This window comes from Cherax quadricarinatus, chromosome 18, assembly GCF_038502225.1.
Source record: "Cherax quadricarinatus isolate ZL_2023a chromosome 18, ASM3850222v1, whole genome shotgun sequence".
NCBI lineage: Eukaryota > Metazoa > Arthropoda > Malacostraca > Decapoda > Parastacidae > Cherax > Cherax quadricarinatus.
The window spans coordinates 10,942,613-10,963,301 of NC_091309.1; the positions used below are offsets into that span (position 1 = coordinate 10,942,613).

The window sequence follows — 20,689 nt, forward strand, 5'->3', positions numbered from 1 at the left end:
CTCTTATTTCCATTGGGATGCGACCCACAGGAGTTCACTAAGACCCAGGTACCTGCTTGTTTGCTAGGTGAACAGGGACAACAGGTGTAAGGAGACACCTACTGTTTCCACCCTAGTAGGGGATCGAACCACGGCAACTCAGCGTGTTAAGCAGGAGCGCTGGCTACCAGGCCACGGAACACCGTGGCCTGGTTGATCAGGTGTGCATTGAATGCACTAAGTGACTTCTTAGTAAGTGTAAAGGAACCAAGACACTCTTCAGCATCATCGCTTCATATATTAGGTCACTAATAGACCCCTGGCTGTCTTCAAGAGGAAACATGATAAGTTTAAGTTAGTTCCTGGTCAGCCCGGCTGTGGTGCCTACACTGGACTGCGTGCGACTATCACAAATAGTCAGGTTGATCAGGTCATCAACCCTACTGAGGGAGGAAAGTGCACGGTCTAGAACCGCTGAACACGTTGCTTGAAGACTTCTAACTGGTAGGAACTGTGCAGCAGGTCTGTTCTTCTGTTTTCAAGACAGTGAGCGTCTGACCATCTGTTTGTAATTTGCTTAATTAATATTTCTCCTGGGTGCTACATAGAGCCCCCCCCCCCCGAGTGCTTCATAGAGCCCCCCCCGAGTGCTACATAGAGCCCCCCCCCGAGTGCTTCATAGAGCCCCCCCCCCGAGTGCTACATAGAGCCCCCCCCCCCGAGTGTTTCATAGATTCGTACCATGTTTCTGAGGTAGTACTGTGTCATCTGTAAACACAACTGTGGAGGTTTCAATAACTAATTGATAACTAATAGATAGTCTTTTTAGTATGATAATAAGATGTTATCTTCATTATAGACTAATAAGAAAATATTATAACCTTTATATTATAATAATAAGGTAAAAGGACCCCAATGGAAATAAGTCACTCTGTCTGACTTTTTTGGGTTATCCCAGGTTCTCTACACATATGTTGCTATGTATGATAATCTATGTAACTGTATTGTGTATACCTGAATAAATTTGCTTCCCCAGGTATTTAACTAGTCTCTTGCCGGTTGTCTTCCTATAGATTATACATGTTGGTGATGACTGCATTCTTGCCATCTTTGTGTTGGTGATGACTGCATTTTTGTCATCCTTGTGTTGGTGATGACTGCATTCTTGCCATCTTTGTGTTGGTGATGACTGCATTTTTGTCATCCTTGTGTTGGTGATGACTGCATTCTTGCCATCTTTGTGTTGGTGATGACTGCATTCTTGTCATCCTTGTGTTGGTGATGACTGCATTCTTGTCATCCTTGTGTTGGTGATGACTGCATTCTTGTCATCCTTGTGTTGGTGATGACTGCATTTTTGTCATCCTTGTGTTGGTGATGACTGCATTCTTGTCATCCTTGTGTTGGTGATGACTGCATTTTTGTCATCCTTGTGTTGGTGATGACTGCATTCTTGTCATCCTTGTGTTGGTGATGACTGCATTCTTGCCATCTTTGTGTTGGTGATGACTGCATTTTTGTCATCCTTGTGTTGGTGATGACTGCATTCTTGTCATCCTTGTGTTGGTGATGACTGCATTCTTGTCATCCTTGTGTTGGTGATGACTGCATTCTTGTCATCCTTGTGTTGGTGATGACTGCATTCTTGTCATCCTTGTGTTGGTGATGACTGCATTCTTGCCATCTTTGTGTTGGTGATGACTGCATTCTTGTCATCCTTGTGTTGGTGATGACTGCATTCTTGTCATCCTTGTGTTGGTGATGACTGCATTCTTGTCATCCTTGTGTTGGTGATGACTGCATTCTTGTCATCCTTGTGTTGGTGATGACTGCATTCTTGTCATCCTTGTGTTGGTGATGACTGCATTCTTGTCATCCTTGTGTTAGTGATGCTGCATTCTTGTCATCCTTGTGTTAGTGATGACTGCATTCTTGTCATCCTTGTGTTGGTGATGACTACATTCTTGTCATCCTTGTGTTGGTGATGACTGCATTCTTGTCATCCTTGTGTTGGTGATGACTGCATTCTTGTCATCCTTGTGTTAGTGATGCTGCATTCTTGTCATCCTTGTGTTAGTGATGACTGCATTCTTGTCATCCTTGTGTTGGTGATGACTACATTCTTGTCATCCTTGTGTTAGTGATGACTGCATTCTTGTCATCCTTGTGTTGGTGATGACTACATTCTTGTCATCCTTGTGTTAGTGATGCTGCATTCTTGTCATCCTTGTGTTAGTGATGACTGCATTCTTGTCATCCTTGTGTTGGTGATGACTGCATTCTTGTCATCCTTGTGTTAGTGATGCTGCATTCTTGTCATCCTTGTGTTAGTGATGACTGCATTCTTGTCATCCTTGTGTTGGTGATGACTACATTCTTGTCATCACTCTTGTGTTGGTGATAACCTCATTCTTCCCTTCTCTCATGAAAACTAAAAGAATGTAATTCATTATTTCCTGTGTGGCCAACAGTAACAGCTTGGCTGACCAGGCCCTAATCCACCGTGAGGCCTGGTCATCGACCGGGCAGCGGGGGCGCTGACCCCCCTGGAATACCCTCCAGGTATACTCCAGGGTACCTGGTTCTTCTTCAGATTGACTTCACGTTTACAGGTGTGTGCGTGCTATCCTTTTCGATATTCTGTAGTCATATATTGAGAACAAAAACCAGACATGTTTCCCAGTCATATTCCCTCACAAGGGATGGTTATTCCCGGTCAGATTCTATCATTCATCGTGGTTTTTATTCTTTTGTGTGTGGGTGGGGGAGCACACTCCATTGGAGATACCTTTCTTTTGTTGTTTACCTGGAGAGAGTTCCGGGGGTCAACGCCCCCGCGGCCCGGTCTGAGACCAGGCCTCCTGTGATAACATACAATGTTTTTTCTCTCTTATTCCAGCCCTCAGGATCGTTCTCCCATCATACTTCATCAAATACTGCGTCACACAGGACGGTTTTCCTGCCGTATTCCATCATGCTCACACACTGAGGTCTGGGGGTCGATCCCCGGTCCGGGTGGAAGCATTAGGAAGTGTTTCATGAAGACACCTGCTGACCATGTTCACCTAGCAGTTCTACGGTTTAGAAAAACCACGCTAATCATAACGACTTGATAATGGTACAGTGAGAACCGAAAAGTTGCATTAAGTTTCGTGTCCAGTGTGTGGGTATCTTGTGATTAAATGTTGTTCAGTTGTTGATTGTCATGGCCAGTGCGCCATATTGAAGAATTCTGGTGGTCCTCAGCCACAACTGTATATATACATACCAAAAGGTGTATGCATGCGTGTATATATGTGGAGTTCAATGTCTTTTTTGGGGGGAGGGAAGGGAATTAGTGCCTTTCACAGGTTACATGCATTCTTAATGACCGTCGTACAGTTGGCAGGCTTTTTAAACGCAACACACCAACCCTCCCTAGTCAGAGAGAAATCACGAAAGCAAATCAGTGGTCAGACTCCTGGAGAAGATAGTGCGAGGAGGACCAGGTAAGGCGCAGTTTCCTGTTTTAGTGATTCCTACACCATTGTTGTTAACCTGTTGCAAGGGTACACAGTGGCAGGTATGTATCAGTCAAGCTGGGAGGACAGGGTGCTCAGGACGAGGCATAAACACAGCTGATTAGCGAGTGGGTGTGTACGTGTGTGTGGTTGTTGGTGGGTGTGAGCTGCCATCTGGCGTCTAGTGGGTGAACCAGCCGTCACCACAACTGCTGCCAGAGCTTACAATCTCACCTCTTCCATAGCCCTCTACCTCCATCTCTCACCGCTTCTCCCATGATTCCAACACTTCCCCGCGCACTGGAGGAATCCAATCCCGAGAGATCGCAGAACCCGAGAGATAGATAAGAGTGTTGTCGAGTTGGAAGCTGATTGCGCAAGTCTCACATGCTGACGCCTGGGATCCCGCAAGGTGTTGCTGGCACCCACCTCACCTCTCTCTCTCTCACACACACACACACCTTGCTGTGATTACTGGCTTTACCTGGAGTTTGTTTAAGCTTGCCACGCTCCCCCGTTGCTTGTTGTGAAGGCAGTTGACAAGCAGTGTTGCTCATGGAGTGATATTTTGAGTGAGCAAACAGGGTGTGTGTGTGTGTGTGTGTGTATTGCGCGCGTGGTGCGTCTTACTGTACCTGGAGGCAAGGAGCCGGTCAGACCAGCAGCTGGACCTGCACAGGTAATTCTTCACTCATGGTAATGTGCCAGTGAGGGGTGTGTGTGTGTGTGTGTGTGTGTGTGTGTGTGTGTGTGTGTGTGTGTGTGTGTGTGTGTGTGTGTGTGTGTGTGTGTGTGTGTGTGTGTGTGTTGGTGGTGGTGTGTGGGGGATGTGTGTGGGTGATGGAGGATATGTGGGGGTGGTAATGGTGTTAGGATGAGGTAAACATATGGATGGTGGTGGTAGTATTTAAGGGTGCTACGATGATGGTAGTGGTAGTAGAAAATGTTATGGTAGTGGAGAATGTTGTGGTTATGGTGGCGGTGGTGGTAGTTGTAATGGTGGCGGTGAGGTGGCGTTGGTGTAGCTGTGGTGTAGCTGTGATGTTGGTAGCTGTGGTGTAGTTGTGATGGTAGCATAATGGTGGTAGTGGAGGAGGGGTGGTGGTAGCAATGGTAAGGGTGTTATACTTGGTTATAGTACTCAGTACATAGATCATATCAGACTTGCTGTTTGGCTGGATCAGTGCTGTATAGCGTTATCTGTCTTGCCCAGTAACCTGGACAGCCGCTCAACCGGGAAAATACAGTTAAGACAGCGTGTATACTTTTTTCCTCTAAGAGGACTGAGGATCAAGCCTTCACCGTTCCATACGCTGAATGACACGTCCGAGTTTAGTGCTCCGCATGGATTAAGAAACCAGTCATTAACTAGACTCAAGAAATCGTAATGACACGATCGCTAACGCGACGGGCTGGAGTTTTGAGACTCTATGACCGCGGGTTCAATCCCGGCCGGGGGTATGGTCAGTCATTAACTAAACTGGGGACCCCACGGGAACTGCCGTGTCCTTGGCTCGGGGTGACTATCCGCGAGGTGCGCGCACGCACCCAAGCCCAAATTACTGGAAGTGATTGTAGTTATTGTATATTACAGCGGTGATTGTAATTTCTCTAAGGCGGTGGTTGTGGTTATTCTTAGGTAATCCTGAGAATAGTGGAGAACCACAGTGGATCTACTGGAGCATTGTTTCGCAGGTTATACTAAAAGGTATTTAATATCGGTATGATAAAAATGGTATATACCGTATTTCGCGGCTTATTAGAAGCATTTTTTCCATAAAATGTCTCCAAAAACCACCCTTCGTCCTATAAACTGAAGGTCAGTGACGGGAGCTGTAAGTTTGGGGTGTGGGGGACGGGCTGTAGCTCTTCCAGTTACGTCCGATGCCGAGCCATTGAAACTAAAAAAAGTCTTATAAGCCGCGAAGTACGGTAATACCAACAAGTTGATGAGCGAGATGCGTGTCCCACAGCTGAGTATCTTTATTGTAGATGAATGGTTCAGAGAACCGACACGTTGATAAATTAGAAACATGTGCAACTCTTTGATATCTTCATTGAGGAAACGTTTCGCCACACAGTGGCTTCATCAGTCCATACAAAGGAGAAACGTGAAGAGCAGGAGGAGAATGAGGTAATCAGTCCCTCAACCTTCAGTCGATGTGGTCAATCCATCAATCTTGAGTAGAATACAGCATATATGCGGAGAAGTGGCTTATATACCGTAGGCAGGAGAGGTGCAGCAGTCATAGGTGGTGTCACATTTGTCCAATGTGGAAGTAGGTCGTGCCCAAGGATTAGGTAAGAGAAGAATTCCCAAGTATTAAGATCCCAAGATATTGCACATGTGTCTATACTTTCATATTTTCGGTATTTTATACCTTTCTTGCACAAAATCCCAAGAAGTTGCAGTGTCTGACAGGATTGTAGATGAATGGATCAGAGAACGGACACGTTGATAAATTAAAGACGTGCAGTTCTTGGGTATCTTTATTGGACTGATTACCTGGATGGAAATAAATGGTATAAAATACCGACACAATGGAAATATAAACACACATGCAGTATAATGTGATCCTTTATTGACTACGTTTCGCCCACACAGTGGGCTTTTTCCAAGTCACTTGAAAAAGTCCACTGTGTGGGCGAAACGTAGTCAATAAAGGATCACATTATATTGCATATGTGTATATTTCGACTGATTACCTCATCTTTTGTATATAGATCTACTGTCTTCCAATTATGTCCTTGAATTTGTATTGATAAAGCCACTGGATGGCGAAACTTCTACAATATAGATACCCAGATGTTGCATATGTCTAATTTTCGTCTTAGTTGGTATTGTTTACCGTTCATTCACAAGAAGACGACTGAGAAGCACTGCAGCAGGCCTACTGGCCCATTCTAAGCAGATCTCCCTCGAAGGAAGCGAGTACATGAGAATGGAGGAACTCAGCAACAGGCCTACTGGGCCATACAAGGCAAGTCCCTGGCACACAAGGCATAAAGGCAACGTTTCGCTCTCCAGGAGGTTTATCAAGCCGTTACAAACAATAGTGACAGAAGCCATATATGGGGATAACGCGAAGTGAAAAAACATAAGAACTGCAGTAGGCCTACTGACTTATTTGAATGTGTAGAAAGCCGAGAAGTTGGCCTATGTAGAAGGTAGTAGTTGATAAATTACATACATGTGCAACACTTGGGTATCTTTACTGAGGAAACGTTTCGTCACACAGTGGCTTCATCAGTCTATATAAAGAATGGTGAAGATCGGGAGTTTGAGGTAATCAGTCCCTCAGCCTGGAATCGATGTAATCGCCAGCAGCAGCAGCAGCAGCAGCACCACCACCACCACCACCACCACCACCACCACCACCAGTACCACCACCACTAGCAGTACCATGACCACTAGCAGTACCACCACCACCACTAGCAGTACCACCACCACCACTAGCAGTACCACCACCACCACTAGCAGTACCACCACCACCACTAGCAGTACCACCACCACCACTAGCAGTACCACCACCACCACTAGCAGTACCACCACCACCACTAGCAGTACCACCACCACCACTAGCAGTACCACCACCACCACCACTAGCAGTACCACCACCACCACTAGCAGTACCACCACCACCACCACTAGCAGTACCACCACCACCACTAGCAGTACCACCACCAGCAGTACCACCACCACCAGCAGTACCACCACCACCACCAACAGTACCACCACCACCACCAGTAGTACCACCACCACCACCAGTAGTACCACCACCACCAGCAGTACCACCACCACCACCACCAGCAGTACCACCACCACCAGCAGTACCACCACCACCACTAGCAGTACCACCACCACCACCACCAGCAGTACCACCACCACTAGCAGTACCACCACCACCACTAGCAGTACCACCACCAGCAGTACCACCACCACCAGCAGTACCACCACCACCACCAACAGTACCACCACCACCACCAGTAGTACCACCACCACCACCAGTAGTACCACCACCACCACCAGTAGTACCACCACCACCACCACCAGTAGTACCACCACCACCAGTAGTACCACCACCACCACCACCAGCAGTACCACCAGCAATACCACCACCACCACCACCACCAGCAGTACCACCACCACCACCACCAGCAGTACCACCACCACCACCACCAGCAGTACCACCACCACCACCAGCAGTACCACCACCACCACCACCAGCAGTACCACCACCACCACCAGCAGTACCACCACCACCACCACCACCTAGCATATTGTCGGTAATTCTACCTTTGAAGAATTGAGACACTTATGCAACATATGGGAATCTTTATTGAAGAACGTTTCGCCACACAGTGGCTTCATCAGTCCAGTACAAAGCAGGAAGGTATAAGGAGATGAGGAGTATAAGGTAATCAGTTCCTCAGCCTGGAGTCGATGTGTTCAGTTCATCACTTATAGATTGTACAGTATAGGGCCAGAGAAGTGGCTTATATACTGTAGTCAGGTGAGTCGAAGACTGGACTGATGAAGTCACTGTGTGGCGAAACGTTTCTTCAATAAAGATTCCCATAAATAACAAAAAAAGGCACAATACCGTGACTGGAACGATACACCCGTCCTGCTCTCCTTTTCGTTAGTGTGACTTTGTAAATGGTCGAAGTCGGACCGAAACGTCGTCGTAAGCTCCTCTCTTCTATGTGCGGGTTATTTGTGTAAGATTCCTATATGTTGCATAAATGTCTGTTCTTCAAGCTGTCGGTTTTCAAAACCATTTATCACAATTCTACCTTTAATGCCCTTCACTGTCTGATTGCACGGTCTTGCACCACGCTTGGTGCAATGGTTGAGGAAAAGGTTAGTGTGTGTGTGTTAAGGTTGAGGATCATTGAGGGCGAGACATGAAGAGCAAGCAACCTCTTAGAGAGTGGAGAGAATTTCTGAGTGAAGGTCGTGGCAGGAAGGCAGAGATGACTGTCGCTCACTTCTTAGCGTAAAGAGAAGACTAAGGTTGAAAGTGGTATAAAATATAGACAAGGTGAAGATTAAGACACGTGTGCGACAGTTGGATATCTTTATTGATGAAATGTATCGTCTACACATTAGACTTTATCAGAAGGGAGAAGCAGAAATGACTGATTACATCATCTCTATTTCACTTCTACTTCTCTCTCTGTATTTGACTGAAGAAGCCTATTGTGTAGGCGAAACGTTTCATCAATAAAGATACCCGACTACTGCACATATCTTAATCTTCAGAAGACTGAAGTGTTGGGTTATACAACCAGGGAACGGGTGGGGTTTGAACCCGTGGCGAGCGAGTCGTTCCGTGGTTTGTTTACAGTCATGTTATTACGATTTCGTGAGTCATAAAAATGATTGATAAATACATTGTTGGGATATTGTAACTTGAGATGGCGGAGAGTGCAGTACAATGCTTCCAGGTGAGAGTTAAAGGTTGAGGAACTGCTTGGGAGGGGGAGGAGGAGGGGGAAGTTGGGAGGGAGGGGGAGGAGGAGGGGGAAGTTGGGAGGGAGGGAACACGTTCTGAAGAGTCATTTGGTGCGCTTATCCTGGGAGGAAAAATTTTTTAATGGAAGTCAACAAAACGGCTGCGGAAGGGTTGGTATTGCTCGTTGTTGTTGTTGTTTCTTCTTCCATTCGTTGTTTCTGTCTTTTAAGTTCTTCCCATTCATGACATTTCTCGTGTCCGTCATATTACCATGCAAACCTTTTAGGAAACTCTTAGTAATTCTGGAAGACAAATATGTGAGTAGGAAGGTTTGGTTATGAGGAGGACGTGTCCAGTATGGGCCAGTGAGCCTGCTGCAGTGCTCCTCCATTCTTATGTTCTCAAGTAATATCGTGGGCAAAATGCTCACGTGAGCGACTCCGGTCCTACTAAAAGTATTAGTTGGGTTGGGTTAATCCTAAGTTAATTTTAAGCCAGCCCGTAATGCTATGCATAGTATAAGTGGCTTTGGCATGCTGCTCTTATCTGTATTTTTTGTACCTCTGTATGTGTGCTCAAATTGTTAATAAATAAATAAATAAAATAAATAAAGATGTCTATTCACTGTGGTGAAAAATTAGACACTTGCAACATCTGGGTGTCTGTTGTAGACGTTCCGCCATCCAGTGGCTTTATTAATGCAAATTCAAGGACATAATTGGAAGGTAGAAGAACTTGCTGTGCTCCAGAATCTTCACAACTACGGTGCTCTTCACACCAGCTCCAAGGCTGAGGGACTGACTACCTCAAACTTGCTTCACCAGGCGCAGGGACTGACCATCTTACATATACATTTCAACGACCTGTGTATCTCGACAGGCGAAACTTTATCAGTAAAGCGGTCAAAGTATTGCACACGTCTTACACCACAACGGTTCTTCATCTTGCAATACAAGGTGGTATGGGAATACCAACGAGCCGATATTAAATACCAAAGCAGTAACCGATAACGTTATCCGGGTAATGTTTTCAGTCGCCGCTTTTGCGACTACATGCACTACGTCTGTCACCTTAGTGTTCAACCTGATGGTCACCTGTTGCTGTTTTCTCTTACCAACAAAAAAGCGATTTTTATCTTTTTCATACTGTACCACCAGCACACACACACACACACACTTTCTCTCTCTCTCTCTCTCTCTCTCTCTCTCTCTCTCTCTCTCCCTCCCCCCAGTGTGTGAGCGTTAGAATGAACGAAATGTAGAAGGTTGTTTCCTTAATATAATGTTATTTACATAACGCTTGTGTAATCGACACTCCAGTAACACAAACTAAACCACAGGGAGCATAAAGAAACCACAGGGAGTTGATAGGATTACTATAGACCTGCTACTCCACGTTGACAACCTGCCTTATTTTCATGCTGAGTTTGACTGTGCTATCATTTTCACTCAGCGTTGTTATCCTTCGTTACCTTGGTTATGTTTCCTAAGATGTACTGGGCGAGTGGATCATTCAGCGCACAGACTGGAGGAAGATCGATATTTCATCTGTTAACTGCGGGACAGACAGTCATCTCTGGCGGCCAGCGATGTTTACATGGTGTAGATTCTGTAGCGGGCGGGTGGGGTTCGGGTGCCATTACGACTGCCTCAGCCTGGAATATTAGTCACGAGTTAGGAATAGCACCTTTGTTGTGGGCATTTGCCTAACGAACTTACGAAATCGTAATGGCACGATTGCAAACGAACCACAGTACGGGAGGAGATTGAACTCATGGCTAGTGAGTTGTAAAACTCCAGACTGGCGCGTTAGCCACTGGGCCAGCTGACTGTAATGAATATAAATATATACCTAGCTGGATGAATCTTATTGTAGCCAGCTGGCCCAGTGGCTAAGGTAACGGTCTGGAGTTTTAAAGACTCACTAGCCGCGAGTTCACTCCCCACCCGTACTGTGGTTAATTTACCTAACTATTCTAGGCAATAATGCCCATAATGGTTAGGTAAATGAACGTGCATGCAGCTTGACATTTAAGACAACGCTTCGCTTACTAGGGGCCTAGTTAAGCCATTACATATATTGCACGGACACAAGGAGTATATATAGGGGATAAGGGGTGCGAGAGTTAGTAGTTGTAGTAGAAGTGTCTCAGTTGATGGTGTCGTGTGTTTAAAGTATAATTCTAGGTAAAAATCTCTGATACGGTAAATGTGTGTTTGTGTGTAACAGTCTTGTAGACACACGCCAGGGTCGGCCCCGTACAGTAAGAAACTTAATTATCTGTAGCCCAACGTTCCCTACACAGTGTTACTTTACACATCACAAATTTTTGGAGGTCCATTTCCCTACCTTCTTCATTAGCAGTGTGCGAGAAACACGACCTCCAGATCTTTAACTCTCCACAAAGCGACACCGGTTCCCACAAATTCATCGTCTTTCCTAACTGCCAAGTTGCATAGTGTATATATACAACACTCGCTCTTGGTACTGTCAATAACCACGGCGGCTGCCCTTTTCACCCTCCAAGACCTCGCCAAAATCATTAGAACAATAGTATATATTGTTGACAAGCAGATGAGCATGACACATGTGTAATAATTAGCTCTGTCACAAATGTATTCGTCTGAAGAAGCCTGCAGAGCAAGAGAAAAAATTATACAATAAAGATAGCGAAGTTTTGCACACGAGTCTTACTCATCCACCTCGCCAAAATTAAAATCTGGTATCCAGAAATGGTCCACACAGGGGTTTACACTGTACCCTGCGGGAGATGCGAAAGAGTATACATTGGAGAAACGTGCCACATCCTGAAAACACTTCTGAGCGAACACATTAATACCAGCAGATGTCACAACCTGACCAACCTCTGCGTGCAACATGGACACGCCACTAACAACCTTACGAGATAGAAAGATGTGTGTCTGGTTACCTCAGAACCAGGCACAGAGGCACAAGCGCATCGAGGCAGCCCTTGTGTGTGTCCAACGCCGTAACACAGAATACAGGGAGCTTTGTTTTCAGAATTCTGACACGAATCCTATTCTACATACACGAATCCTACTTTAAACACACGACACCTCCATCACTTGAGACTACTACTACTGCTCCCTCCTCCCCTACACGCACTCATTATGTTTATATATGAATTGGCATGATAAATATCCTGTTGAGCGAAACGTTGCTCTAACACAAGTCTCAAGTTGGACACGTGTCCATTTACCTGATATTTGTATTGTTAATGTTTTAATGAAGTTTTCATTTGTTTACAGCCTTAGAGGTTTGTGAAACACTTGTGTGATGGTTAAGAGTGGAGGAGAAAGAACGAGGGAGTGGGTGTGTGGGTGGTTCTTGTAGTGGAGGGAAGTGTGGTAATGGGGTGGTTCTTGGTGTGGTGGAGTGTGGTAGATGGGGTGGTGCTTGTAGTGGAAGGAAGTGTGGTAGACGAGGGGTGGGTGGTGGTTCTTGTGGGAGGATGTACTGGGTTTCTGCATGAGAGAGAACAAACAGTGTCAGTCCATTGTCACCACATTGTTGCAGATAATGTGCTGGCTAAGTTGGCAGCTGACCTGGCCCCCGGCGTCTCAGGAACCTCTCTCCCTTGCCTTCGGATTCCCTCCCTTGCTCTGATTATCTTGCCTTTCTCTTTATCACTCTTTACCCACTCCATTTTCCTTTCCACCCATCCACGGTTTCCCTTCCCTCTTTCTGTGAGACGTTCGGGATGTGAAAGACTTGTATGAGGTTTACATAAATCATTGTTGTCGAGGCGAGATGTGAATAAAACACGCGGGGAACGAGTCACCAGTCCAGAGAGAGCGCAGCAGCAGCGTCAGCTCCGGGGCAGTGTGTTTCAGTGGGTGGTAGTGGCATCATGCCACGTCCGTGCGTGTCACACTCCAGTTCCTCTAGCCAGAGTTCCTCAAGCGAGCAGTCCTCCACCACTACCACTGTTGCTGCTGCCAGCACTTGTCCTCCTCCTGGCTTCCCAAAGTGCCTTCCCGCAAGGGGTGGTGACTCCTGCAGGGATGTCGACGACCGGAGGAGCTCTCCAGAGGCGTTCCTCCAGGCTGTAAATGATGACCAGTCGACTTCGAGGCTCTGTGAGGACTGCGCTGACAGTGCCACGTGTGGACATCCTCAGCATGCCAGCACTGACAGTGCCACATGTGGATGCCCTCAGTGTGCCAGCACTGACAGTGTCACGTGTGGATACCCTCAGCGTGCCATCACTGACAGTGCCACGTGTGGACACCCTCAGCATGCCATCACTGACAGTGCCACGTGTGGACACCCTCAGCATGCCATCACTGACAGTGCCACGTGTGGACACCCTCAGAATACCAGTAATGAGGGCGTCCCGGGCGTCTTGTATAAAGGTTCACTGGATAGCGACCGTGAAGACTCCAAGGATGATGGCTGCCAGAGTGCCAGATGTGAAGTTCTTCAGGATGTCACAGAAGAGGCGTGTGTGATGGGAGGGCAGCATCAGTCAGAGGCGTCAGAGCAGAAACAGCCAGACACGTCACGAAGGCCCGACAGCAGCTCGACGGGAGATCTTCCTGACGGTGTACTGGACGTTCCTCAGCAGACTCCGAGCAAAACTAAGCTCTCCTCTGCCCCCGTCTATCGTCGCCGCCCACACACTGCGCCCCACGCTGCCCACCACGCCCATACTGTAGCCACCAAGTGGCTCTCCAGGCAGAGCTCGCGATCTGGGCGAGGTTCACTTCTGCCCTCACACACCCAACAAGCCTCAAGGTGTGATTAAGCTACCGTAAATTTTGTATCGGTTCTCCTTAAAGCTCAGTCCTTGATGCTGTGTGGTCAGGAAAGGTCCCATGGTCTTCCCCAGTGCCTTACGTCGCCTGAGGAAGTCTGTCGACAACCATTCACTGCCACCCGTAGTTGCAACACTCAGATACGTACACGAGAAAGGCCTACATCACATACCTCTGGAGATGACCCCATGCTGCTGTTATTATTTTTAATAGTAGTAGTAGTAGTAGTAGTAGTAATAGTATGTATATATAGTGTTGATTACTGAGCTGTATAATCTGATAACAATTTGCCAGTGTATAATCTGGATGTGATAGAACACGCAAGGAAGGTCGTAGCCTCTTCTCGCGTGTTTTCTTTTGCCTTATGGTTCCTCCTTTCGTCGGGAGGCTGGCTCTGTGTCCCCTCCTCTCGTCGGGAGGGAGGTTCAGTAGCTAGGTAGTACATGGGAGACAGTCTAGCAGAGGACTTAGACTCGCCGTGTGAGCTTCCATCTGCTTAGACCTGTCTAGTTCTACCTAGATTAAGGACGATCGTTGAGCGAGTTAAGGATCGCAAAACCTGGAGGGGTTCCTAGCAGGAAGTTCATTGTAGGTGTCGTGTTGCAGGGCAACTTACTCGAATACTTCTTAATGCACCGCTGCTGAATTCATATCACACTTACCCCTCCCCATTCTCTTTCCCTCTGTCTCTCTCTCCTTCCGCTCTCACCTCTCATCCCTCGCCTTTTTGAAAACCTGTTAACCAAAGTGTTTCAGTTTCAGGTATGAAGAGTGGGTACCAGGAGTGCAATCGAAGTTTTAGCCTAGTGTAGTGAGGAGAGTGGCATTGTGCGCTGGTGGACGTTCATGCACGCGTGTGTGCGCGCGCCTGCTCTGGTGTTTGCAGTGATCACCTGCGGCACTGTTGGGGCGTGAGCGTACATGTTTTGTAAACACACAGGAGAGTGGTCTTTGTAACCTGGTCATGTCCCTCGTTGTTAAGTGTTAGGGGAAGGATGAGGGAAGACGTGGACCCGCACTCTTAGTCAATCCAGTTAGTCCTTTCTGACTTCTTTCCTCGTCCACCTTTCTACGTTGGACTCCACGTGTACCCGATTTGTGGATGTGTGTGTGTGGTTCTGGTGTTTGGGTATGTGGATGAGGCAGTGTCTGCAAATCTATCACTTGTGAATCTTATTTCCACACTGTCTTCCCGTGGACTTTGTTAAATATTCTTAGATATACTGCAAGGTATGTGTATCAGGAATACTGATATGTAATTTCAAGGCTTTCAATTTATCCGATTTTCTTGAATAACTGGTAATGTGTTTGTCTTTCCGTCCTCTGTCACCAAGGTGATATTGCAGATCTCTAATAGTGACTTACTAAGGACTTTTGCCCATCCCTTCACTATTCATGGCGAGGTCTTTTGGTACCGTTGCTTCTTTCTAAATCTGACTCCTTCAGGTGCGTTATTTCCTCAGCTTCCTTCGCCTTGAGGCTGAGCTCCGTCTTCCATAGCTGAGGAGTGTCATGGCTAGCTCCAAGTTGCCTCACAAACATCATCACTTGGCGATCTCTTGTTTTGAATATATCGTGATTACAATACATATTATATAACTTATTAGTCAGGATAGCAGTAAATTCATAATATTAATGTATTGTAAAGATAGCAGAGGGCACTGAATAAGCAAATGATTGCAGTGCTTTATAATTCACACAACTCGACTCGGCCTGTGTGATTGGTGTGATTCCCTTCCCCCCTCCCGTTGTGTCCCAGTATAGGAAGCAATATGCCCTCAGCTTCCCCAATATACTCACCTAGTTGTGGTTGCAGGGGTCGATTCAGGGCTCCTGCCCCCGCCTCTTCACTGGCCGCTACTAGGTCACTTCCTGCTCCATGAGCTTTATCATACCTCTTCTTAAAGCTATGTATGGATCCCGCCTCCACTACATCACTTCCCAGACTATTCCACTTCCTGACAACTCTGTGACTGAAGAAATACTTTCTAACATCCCTGTGTGTGGAGGGGGAGGGGAGTGTTGAAACCAATACTGAACTCTTCCAGTTCAGCACGACACATTTCGTAACCTGATGAACCAATCCCATTCTGTGCGAGTAGCAAGTAAATGTAGCTAGCTTTTGTCTCCACACTGTAACTCGTGAAGTCTAGGGTACCAGCACTGTTGTGGTACACAGTTTTGCTACAGGAAAAAAATAAATACAGATTAAGTCTGTGGTAGTCTCGGCTCCTGGTTATTCATACCTTTCGCAACAAGAAACATTGGATCGTGCGTGTCCTGTTTTTTTTTTCTGGGTTATTATTGCTGAGTCTACACGCATCGTGTGTTCACTTGATTGATTCCTGCTTTCATCGGGATAAAGTAATGTTTGAAGTGCTTTACCTATCTGGGACTTAAGGTGTTGTGATTACGGATGTGTGCTCAGCGGTTGCTGCAGGTGTTGTGATCACGGGTGTGTACTCAGCGGTTGCTGCAGGTGTTGTGATCACGGGTATGTACTCAGCGGTTGCTGCAGGTGTTGTGATCACGGGTATGTACTCAGCGGTTGCTGCAGGTGTTGTGATCACGGGTATGTACTCAGCGGTTGCTGCAGGTGTTGTGATCACGGGTGTGTACTCAGCGGTTGCTGCAGGTGTTGTGATCACGGGTATGTACTCAGCGGTTGCTGCAGGTGTTGTGATCACGGGTATGTACTCAGCGGTTGCTGCAGGTGTTGTGATCACGGGTGTGTACTCAGCGGTTGCTGCAGGTGTTGTGATCACGGGTATGTACTCAGCGGTTGCTGCAGGTGTTGTGATCACGGGTATGTACTCAGCGGTTGCTGCAGGTGTTGTGATCACGGGTATGTACTCAGCGGTTGCTGCAGGTGTTGTGATCACGGGTGTGTACTCAGCGGTTGCTGCAGGTGTTGTGATCACGGGTATGTACTCAGCGGTTGCTGCAGGTGCACGGTGGTCTGAATTTTGTGACGCATCTGTATAGCTAACCGTTGTTACAGGTGTTGTGAGTACACTGTGTGTGTGAGCAGTCAGTGTTACAGGGACGTGTTTAATGTGAGAGAGCGGGAGGGCTTGTGAGACGTGAGCACAGATGTGCGCGCTCACCCATGTCGTAACGTAAGTTTCAAAGCGCACAAGACGCATGCATGATTTGTTGAAAGTCGATGCCTTTCCACGACACTGGACACGGCAGTCGTATGATTGTAGCGGCGATGCACCCTCCCACCTCTTACCTTGTGTGCGCACGCTCGCCTAGTTACATCTGTAGGAGGGTTTGTCTCCAGCTTTTGGGCCCCGTTCCATGTTCTTTCATTTGACATGGCTTACTCCCAGCCAGCTATTTCGAGCCTGGTCATGGCTGGTTTTCAGTGTATTGCGTTAACTTCAAATATGTTTGTGTTCATTTTATCTTGATTGAAGTTATTGTTCCTCTGGTTCATTTGAACTAATTTCAATGTGTGTGCCATCACTCTCTTGCCTCCAATGTGTGTCAGTGTGTATTTTCTCTTTGGGTATCTTTTAAGTCGTTATTACAACCCAGGATTCCAAATGGCCTGTTACCCCGGGTGTAATGGGAGCAAAATAAACACAGCAGAAAAAGTTTAGACTTATATTATCCTTCACCAATTTAGAACAGCAATATGTACACTATGTACAGTGATAAGTATAGTGCACTCCACGGTAAGCAAGGCAGAAATAGTCGTGAATGTGTCTCTTCTGTTTCTCTTCGCTTCTTCATGGCTGCCAGTTCTTGCTCTCATAGATGTTCTTTATATCCACTTTAATCTTCAATTATGAAGCAGCCATCTATTCATTCTCTGAAGTCATTTGTTTTGCATACTTGATAACATGAGGGCTCCATACTGGCGCAGGATACTCGAGTTCTGTCTTAGGTATGGCTTATACAGCGATCTACATGTCTGTCCTGGTCGCTTAATAATTACACTAACCAACAATTGTTTCACTTCACGTTTAAAAACCTGTGTTTCTGGCTAATTTTTGGTCCCTTGAATTCAAATCTGCATTTAATTTTAGTCCAGCAGGTTCTGTGAAATAGCCCCCCACTGTGTGTGTGGGGGGGATTCCCCCCTTTAAATTCCTTCTAATATACCGGACACGTGTCCCTTGTGTTTACTCCCTGTATGTACGTACCTTGTGTGTCCTGACCTGACCTTTACCTCTGAAATTTAAGTTATATCCATCTCTTTTACATCAACAACAACCCCCCCCCCTCCTTGAACTGTATCTAATTTTACTTTCTCTTATACACCCCCGTAAGTATATTTTGTATATCTGTATTTTTAGATGTATTGAAATCCCAGCTTTTCTCTCCCTGATTTTCTCGTGTGTGAGTGAACATCTGTCAGAGATAGGACGACAAATGTATATTTGCATTTGCAGATACAGAAACATTTGTGTTTTTAAAGAAATCTAAGTTGTAAATTTGTATTTAATTTGTCATTGATATTTCTATTTGTTTTAATTCCTTCAAATACAGTTCAAACAGAGTACCATAATTACTTTATTTTCAGTTGTATCCAGTTTATATAAGTACCTAATATCTAAATCGTAAGCACTGTCTTGATGGGTGAACTTGTACCGAACCTGTCATGAACCTGGCGCTCTATTGTTAGTGTGTGAATGATGCAAATATATTGTTAGTCTTCCATGGTGGTAGGATATCTTCAGGTTTTCCACTCAGACATTCTGGAGATGATCCTAGTCATTACACAGTAGAATGTCGCCACTACGTCAGTAGCTGTACTCGCCTAGTTGAGGTTGCTGTGTGTGTGTGTGTGTGTGTGTGTGTGTGTGTGTGTGTGTGTGTGTGTGTGTGTGTGTGTGTGTGCGAGAATATGTGTGTGTGTGTGTGTGCGAATGTGTGTGTACGTACTCACCTAGTTGTGGTTACAGGGGTCGAGTCACAGCTCCTGGCCTCGCCTCTTCGCTGGCCGCTACTGGGTCACTCTTCCCGCTCCATGAACTTTGTGTGTGTGTTAATACTGCCAGTATTGTACAGTATTAAAAACATAACCAGCTGGTGCTAGAAGCATTTATTTGAAAAAAGTGACATGAACTGTTCAAATTTTCCTTATTATTCCACTGGAAATTTCGCTAGTGGTGGCTTAAGGAAAATTCTGCAGTGCTGTTTTTTTCAGCATAATACAAAAAATTTGTGGTAAAAAATACCTTGAGTGCCACTGTTTCATTAATCTAGCAACTTTATTGCCAAGTCAATGCTTTCCTCCTTCCTATGTATAAATTCATTTGTGTATAATATATCGTCTTTTAAGTTAATCTGCCAGAGTGTATAACTCACCGTGTCAATTCCCTTCCTCAGAGGCGGCGTGGCACTGTGTCTAAGCCCACAGGGACGCAGGAACGGGGAGGCACTGATCCGCTTCATCTCCCCAGAGCACAGAGACATGGCGCTCAAGAGACACAAGCACCATATCGGCAACCGCTACATCGAGGTGTACAAGGCTACGGGAGAAGACTTCATCAATGTCGCCGGCGGTGAGTAGGTCAACACCCGCAGCCAGCCTAGCACCAGGTGCTAGGACAACACCCCGGCATCCCCAGGGAGGCTTGAGCAGTGTTTAGATCTGATAGGACTAGTCTTTCAGGAAGTGTTGATACTATAGATCCGCTAGGAGGTAATGGTGGCTATAATGTGGAAGAATATTAGATGTTTGACTTATTACACAGTCGTCGAATTTACGTAATTATAAGTTGATAGATACAGGTACACATAACAGTTATATACAATTTAGGAGATTACAATTCTAATACATAATATGTACATGTATTTGTGGAAACAAATATTATAATAAATTAGGATAACCCTCCAAAAAATGGTCAGTCATTGACTTAGTTCATCCTGGATGATGGAAATATATTTGACTAGTCGCACAATCTTTGGATGATTACAGTTGTCCTGCATAATAATATATTTGCAAATTGTCATGGATAACTCAAGAAGAAAGTCTGACTTATTCCACTGGGGGTCCCGGGCTTGTTATCTATCTAGGCTGTAATGGCCTATGACGGTAGATTCACTCCCAGGATGAGTGATTGTTCAAGCAACTTATTACCTCGGGGGCAAAATCTAAATAAAAAGAAAAGTGGACAAGACGAAAAAGCTTTTATCACTCGAAGTCAACTTCCGGTTACGTACTTCAACGCTGAAAATTTATTCAGTTTTAAGGTTACGTCAGAAGTTGCGTTCCTGTGATTTGTTTACAGGCTATTTGTTTAAAAGCCATAACATCGCTTTTATGAAGTAAGGTCTTAGAAAGTGAGTTCGTACTAAATAATCTAATAAGATCTCATATATAGAGGAAACCCACTTAATCTTAGCCTACTACGTTTTCTCATTAACAGGTTTTTGGTCCATTTTCTATAACTAAAATTTAATATCCCCACGCATATGCTGGGAAAGTTTTATTTATCAACAAACAATAACTATATACATTAATTTTGCTTATCGGCTTTCGCTAAATAAACGTTTCGTTAATAAATGTGTACAATAACAAACTGGCGATTCATTCTGACGTATCTTTGTAGTTGTGTTGAGAATGCTGAAGCAGCTGTGTGTTACCTTCCACAACCTACACGAACATTCCCTGCTATGTTAGTCGTATACAATACCAACAAGTTGATAATTAAGACTTGTGCGATATACTTTATGGCCGGAAAGGCTATAAAGAGGCTGAAATCGAATACAGTGATTTGTTCGTCAGTTCCCTACCCATTTCTTAGGGGTCTAGTTGAGGCATCTCGAATGGTGACATGTTCCCCTGCCTTCCTGTATTGTGACTCTACCTTTGACTGGTGTGATACTTTAAATTTATCAACGGAGAAATTACTCATAGTAAGAGTTGGGCGATGGCCTCTGTATCTCCAGATGAATATATGAAACAAGATCACTTGACTCGTCTGCCTGTAATATCTTGTATAACACTTTCTGA

General features: G+C 45.6%; 1 protein-coding gene across 8 annotated transcripts in view; it reads left to right on the forward strand.

Annotated features, from left to right (window-relative positions):
• The window catches only part of fus (epithelial splicing regulatory protein fusilli), a 302,666-nt gene that overhangs the window by 222,830 nt on the left and 59,147 nt on the right, over positions 1-20,689 (forward strand). For 3 of the 8 annotated variants that reach the window (XM_053777572.2, XM_053777566.2, XM_053777567.2), the window contains exon 7: positions 19,060-19,235. In XM_053777572.2, the coding sequence (XP_053633547.1) occupies positions 19,060-19,235 (176 nt within the window). Of the gene's footprint in view, positions 1-12,669; positions 13,697-19,059; positions 19,236-20,689 lie in introns of those variants that run through there. The other 5 variants (XM_053777569.2, XM_053777568.2, XM_053777570.2 and 2 more) reach the window with 5 other exon arrangements.